Source organism: Pongo abelii, chromosome 17, assembly GCF_028885655.2.
Source record: "Pongo abelii isolate AG06213 chromosome 17, NHGRI_mPonAbe1-v2.0_pri, whole genome shotgun sequence".
Lineage (NCBI taxonomy): Eukaryota > Metazoa > Chordata > Mammalia > Primates > Hominidae > Pongo > Pongo abelii.
Genome location: NC_072002.2, coordinates 74,542,673 through 74,548,672, shown reverse-complemented (window position 1 = coordinate 74,548,672; position 6,000 = coordinate 74,542,673). Strand labels below are relative to the sequence as shown.

Sequence of the window (6,000 nt, the reverse complement as noted above, 5' to 3'; positions counted from 1 at the left end):
AAGCCGCTCAGGGCAAGGAGAGGTAAGGCTCCCGGGAAGACCTCCTTACTTGTTCCGAAGTCGAGTTATGAAGAAGACAGCGCATGGTTTATTGACCAATGAAACAACCAGAGAACTTTCTTCTAAAGGTTTTAAGGAAGAGTGATTACACTATATAAATAGCGCTATTTCAGGTTTGAACAATTTGAGAGGCCGGTTGTAGCCTTTCGACTCCTCCTTCCTTACATAATCTAAGAGAAAAGAAGACTAAGATAGTTGCAAAGCTCAGGGTAGGTCCTCAAGGAGGAAAGGCGAACACTGGCCTGACCCTGGGCTTTAGAAACCCATGGATAACAGGAAGGAAGCTTATTAACCCCTCTCTTCCCCCTCCCTCTTCTGCCCGGTGGAGAATCAGCTCCTCCTCCCCTGGTCGTGCGACCCTGGTGCAAAATGCAAACAACTGCCCGCTTTCCCCACCCTGCGCGGTTCTCCCAGAGGAGGGAGAGGGAAGAGGCGAGGGCGCAGCCCTACGCCGAGTCCAGCAAGTCTGTCAATCGGGCGTGAACGTCCCGACGAGACAACTTGGACCTCAGGGCCCTCGCGCCAGCTGGACACCTCAGGTACCCCCTTTACCTGCCTCTCTGCTGGGTTTGCATCCGACACTCCAACTCCTAGCCTCATTTTCCCCCCAGCCCCATAATATTCCGGACTCCTGCTCCCCGTGCAGGTGGTGCAAACGCCCCTGCTCCCCGGCGCCCCCTGCCGGGAAGAGGGAAGGCGGCGGCGGCCGCGGAGGAATAGGACGCGGGGTCCGGACGCAGCTCGGCGCTGGGAAGAAGCCGGGAGCTTCCCTGATGGTGCCGCCGCCTCCGAGCCGGGGAGGAGCTGCCAGGGGCCAGCTGGGCAGGAGCCTGGGTCCGCTGCTGCTGCTCCTGGCGTTGGGACACACGTGGACTTACAGAGAGGAGCCGGAGGACGGCGACAGGTAAGCGCTGCAAGCCCCAGCGGAGGGCGAGCTCCTGCTTGATGCGCGCCTGGCTCGCGGGGTGCGGGCGGTCCTCCCCGGCGCCCACTCCCGCAGCGATCCGCGCGCCCTCACTCCTCCGGCGGTAAGGAGAGTGCTCAGCTGTCCTGGGCGACACTTCCCTCCGCTCCCAGGTATCAGCCTTTGCGCCCTGCCATTCGTGGGTCGCGTCTGGGATACCCTTCGTCCCGCGTTCCTGCCTCCCCCCGGGTGCCACACTGGAGGGCACAGGTCGTGAACCCCGCTTCCTTTCTCCTGGAGCTGGTTCGCTTCGTCGTGACCCTCGCCTGGCTCGTCCCTGTGCCCGGAGTCTGCCCCGCGTACGCGTTTGGGGACCAGCCCCTGCCCAGCGCGCCGGGACGCGGAGCCTGGCGATCCCCACGCGCCAGGGATTCCCCAGCGCGCGCTGCCCGCCTCCGCTCTCCCGCTGAGAATCGAACATTTCCTCTGCACTTTTCCATAGAGAAATCTGCTCAGAGAGCAAAATCGCGACGACTAAATACCCGTGTGTGAAGCCTTCAGGCGAGCTCACCACATGCTACAGGTAAGCCTGGGGGATCTGCGGACTGTTCGCCACTGCGCACCGGGGCTGGCTGGGGAGGTGGCGCTGTAAAGGAGGGGTTTGGAGACGCACTTGAGACCCGAGCAGCGTTTACGCTGGAACCTGCTGGGTGCGTGCCGCGCGGTGCGAATCTTTGAGGGTTGGTTGGATCGGAGTCAGAGCAACACTGGGCAACTGAGTTTGCGTCTAGGGTGTGTGCCCTGAGATCCTGAGGATGGTTGCCACTCCCTGAAATACTTGAGTGGTGAAAGTCGGAGAAGAGGTTACAAGTCTGTGAAGGAGACTGGATTGGATTTTGGGTGTAAACAGTGGGGCATAGCAAACACGGATGGCTGCTTTCGTATTTGTGTTTTGTTTTGAAAGTACAGCGTCAACAAGGCAATTCTTGGCACTTGTCTGTCTTCTGACCTTCTTTTGGGGCAGAGTGTGACTGTCACGGCCGCTGGACAAAAAAGTAGGGGGAGGATTGTGAGTGGTTGTGTTGAGTGAAAACAAAGATTGTTGGGGCAGAGGAAAAAAGTCTTTCTAAAAATGTGGGCCACAGGTTCACCTGGGTATTTGTTAAATGAGTGACCCAGGTGCTTGTTAAAACTAAGCGTGGATGGGGCTTAGGGAATCGGTAGTTATAAAATGTTCCCCAGGTGGTTCTTGTCTCTTTTTGGAGATGAGGGTTGATTTAGGTTTTTCACCATTGAATTCTTGGTTCTGTTCCAGTGCTCTCACTGGATAGGGGAACATGCACCCATAAACGTTTATTGGATATCTGCGTTTTAGAGGCGCTGTACAAGGTAATGGGATCATATGCCCACACCTGACTTTCTGAGACTCAGATACTCTGTTCGGATTGCCAGGATAAATACTGAGTAGTACAAGGTAACGCAGCAGTCCCTAGAAACGAACTTGAAAGAAAACAATGTTTTATTCCTCATAAGATTGTAGCCTGTGAATCAGTCATAGCCTTTCTTGCAGCTGAGAGCATTTCATATACCCAAAGGTTCAGACATAAGTGGTTCCAGGGCTGTCAGTTTATGGGTGCGAAAGCACCATCAGTTACATCGCGTACTTCTGCTCTTAAATCTGTTGGCAGTGGAGGGACAACAATCACTTAGGTAAATCAAGTCACTCCTTGGGCTTAGGAAAGGCTCCTTTCTCTTGGCGTGTGCGGGGGGTGAATGCTGAACAAAATGAGAGAGGTAGTAGAGGAGAAAGTATGTTCAATTGTCAGGTTAAGACTTCAAGAGGCTTACGGGGTGAGCAAGGTCACTGAGCTGGTGAAGTGACCTGGTGGTGCTGGCAGCAGGATTGCTTGCCTGGTTCCAGCCGTGTCTTTCATACACATGACCACAGTGTTTCTTAGGACGCATTGTTTTCCTATCAGCACAGTATAAAGCCTCGAATTTAACATGGGAAATGTCTCTGAGACGGTTTGCTCATTTTTTCAGTCCCTGAAGGTCGGACTTCACATGAATCAGTGACAGTTACAGAATGCATGTTAGATTTTCAGAAACCATTTGGTGCCCAATTATTCTGTTTGTTAATGCCATTACTGTCATCTTTTCCAGACTTCTTAAAGCAGTGTGGTGTTTCTTTTATACTCTGAACAGGAGACACTAGCAGCACCTTGGCATGTGTTTTCACTAACAGCTACTCAAATTGCTATGAGATCTGGCAAAAATGATATATCAAGGAGAAGAATAAAGAACTTTGTTTAAAGGAATGGGAAACGATGCTTTCAGCTTGAAAGTGGTGTTGATCCTCGTGTATATGAAAAGATCTTAGATTTTGTTTTTAGATCTATTTTCTCTATGGAAGTCAAGAGTTCTCTGTATTCCATTGGTCTTATCCTGTTTCAATAATCTACTCATCTTGAATCCCAAGAATAGAGGATATTATTTTCCTTAGTTTGTGACTTGATTGTCCTAGCCCTTTAGACCCTCACTACCTCAAGTATCATCTGGAAACCAGCTGCACAGCATGATTTTGGGAGCTTGTTAGAATCCTGGGCCTCTGCCCCCAGATCTCTTAAATCAGAATCTGTCTTAATGAGAGATGCATAAAATCTTGAAGCACTGCTGTAAGAAACCAGTGTCCTCATCCCCAGGACACATGCAGACCCATTTAGACAGATCCTTAAAGGAGCATGGAGGCCTTTGCAGTTGACCAGACAGTTAGCTCTCCTCCCTCGTTACACTAAAGTGAGATAAAGAACCAGCCAGGAAGCCGTTCTTTAAAGGTTACTTTGAATTGAGCTGTAAGTAAAGCAGCATTACTGATGATGGAATGTTCTTTGACTATATAGAATTCTCGTTACCAGATGGCTTTTGGTGAATGGTTTTCAGCACAAGTGAAGGAACTCTGGAAGCCACTTCTGAACTTGAAGTGTGTTTAAAAATGACTTTAAAAAAGTTACTAGGCCGGGCACGGTGGCTCATGCCTGTAATCCCAGCACTTTGGGAGGCCAAGGCGGGCAGATCACGAGGTCAAGAGATAGATATCATCCTGGCCAATATGGCGAAACCCTGTCTCTACTGAAAATACAAAAATTAGCTGGGGGTGGTGGCGCATGCCTGTATTCCCAGCTACTCGGGAGGCTGAGGCAGGAGAATCACCTGAACCCAGGAGGCAGAGGATGCAGTGAGCAGAGATCTTGCCACTTCATTCCAGCCTGGCAATAAAGCAAGACTGTCTCAAAAAAAAAAAAAAAAAAGTTAATGTGTCATGCCACTGCATTCTCACTCCAGCCCGTATAGCAGAGTGAGACTTTTTTTTTTTTTTTTTTTTGAGATGAAGTCTCGCTCTGTTGCCCAGGCTGGAGTGCACTGGCACGTGATCTCGGTTCACTGCAACCTCCACCTCCTCGGTTTAAGCAATTCACCTACCTCAGCCTCCCGAGTAGCTGGGATTACAGGCACCCACCACCACGCCCAGCTAATTTCTGTATTTTTTTGTAGTGATGAGGTTTTACCATGTTTTGCCAGGCTGGTCTCAAACTCCTGACTCCAAGTGACCTGCCTGCCTTGGCCTCCCAAAGTGCTGGGATTACAGGCATGAGCCACTGCTCCCGGCCAAAACTTCATCTCTTAAATCATTAATATGAGAGGTTTAATACTAAAATAAGTATGATAGAGTGAGTAACAAATCTAATCTGCCATTATACCCAAAAGTTATGGTAAACTAAATGATTTGGAGAAGAAAAGATGGACTCCAAATATCCTTTGTCCTGAAACTACCTCCTTACCCTACTTATGTTTTACTGGGCTTCATCTAAGCAACACCTTTCCACTTCTAGCATTTTTTATTAGATATTAAATGAGAGTGACAACTTGAGGATTTGACAGTGTATTTCACTATTTTATGCACTCCACATACAGCCATCTCATGTAGAGCCAACTTTGTAGCATTTGTATTATCTGAGCTTTACAAAGAAGTGAAGCAAACCTCAGAGGGGTTAAATATTAATGATGTGCTCAAGGTCACAAAACTATGTGTGAGAGCCAGGATTCAAACTCAGGGTTGTCTGACTTCAATGCATGAGCCTTTTCATCATCCCAGAGGAGCCCATGGGATGTTCCAGATTCTGGGATATAAGAAGACTATAAACCCAGATGGCTATAAATTTCAAAGACAGTTTCACAGAAAACACCATCTTCCACCAGGATCACATTCAGGCTTTCTGAATTACCATTGCCCTTGCAGTCAGTCTTGGACAATTGACCTCGTGTTACACACAAAATTGGTTCATTCATACGTAACTTTCTTTCCTTGTAGGATTTTATCTTAATCACAGGGTCAGTGTCTCCATAGACTGTCTATCCCCATTGTGTATTGTGTCAAGTACCCACTTCTCAAATGAATGCCAGTGACAGCTTAGTGAGTTTATGTATTTGCTCAGCATTATAATGTGACACGGAATATTCTTACCCGTAGTTAAGATATCAGAGTTGGGGTGATGTAGCTGAACTGAACTGATAGCCAAACTAAGCATATAACATTATTACAGCATTACCCGTCTTGCGGGTATCAAAGTTTTCCACACAAGTTCTTTTCCCCCCTTTCCCAAACCATGTAGTTTGAATAAAAGATGTGTTTACCTTTCGTTTATTGGGTTATATGAATAAAAAGGCTTTCTTGGCTGGGTATGGTGGCTCATGCCTGTAATCCCAGCACTTTGGGAGGCCGAGGCGGGTGGATCACGAGATCAAGAGATCGAGACCATCCTGGCCAACATGATGAAACCCCGTTTCTACTAAAAATACAAAAATTAGCTGGGTGTGGTGGCACACGCCTGTAGTACCAGCTACATGGGAGGCTGAGGCAGGAGAATAGTTTGAACTCAGGAGGCAGAGGTTGCAGTGAGCTGAGATCTCGCCACTGCACTCCAGTCTAGTGACAGAGCAAGACTCTATCTCAAAAAAAAAAAAAAAAAAAAAAGGCT

The 6,000-nt window shown here is 48.6% G+C and overlaps 1 protein-coding gene across 3 annotated transcripts in view; it reads left to right on the top strand.

Moving 5' to 3' along the window:
• Nucleotides 1–290: 290 nt before the first annotated feature.
• CCBE1 (collagen and calcium binding EGF domains 1) overlaps nucleotides 291–6,000 on the top strand; it is a 262,780-nt gene continuing 257,070 nt past the window's right edge. The window contains exons 1-3 of one of the 3 annotated variants that reach the window (XM_054538032.2): nucleotides 291–599; nucleotides 707–964; nucleotides 1,467–1,547. In XM_054538032.2, the coding sequence (XP_054394007.1) occupies nucleotides 834–964; nucleotides 1,467–1,547 (212 nt within the window). In that variant the 5' untranslated portion in view covers nucleotides 291–599; nucleotides 707–833. Of the gene's footprint in view, nucleotides 965–1,466; nucleotides 1,548–6,000 lie in introns of all 3 variants that reach the window. The other 2 variants (XM_063716921.1, XM_024236078.3) reach the window with 2 other exon arrangements.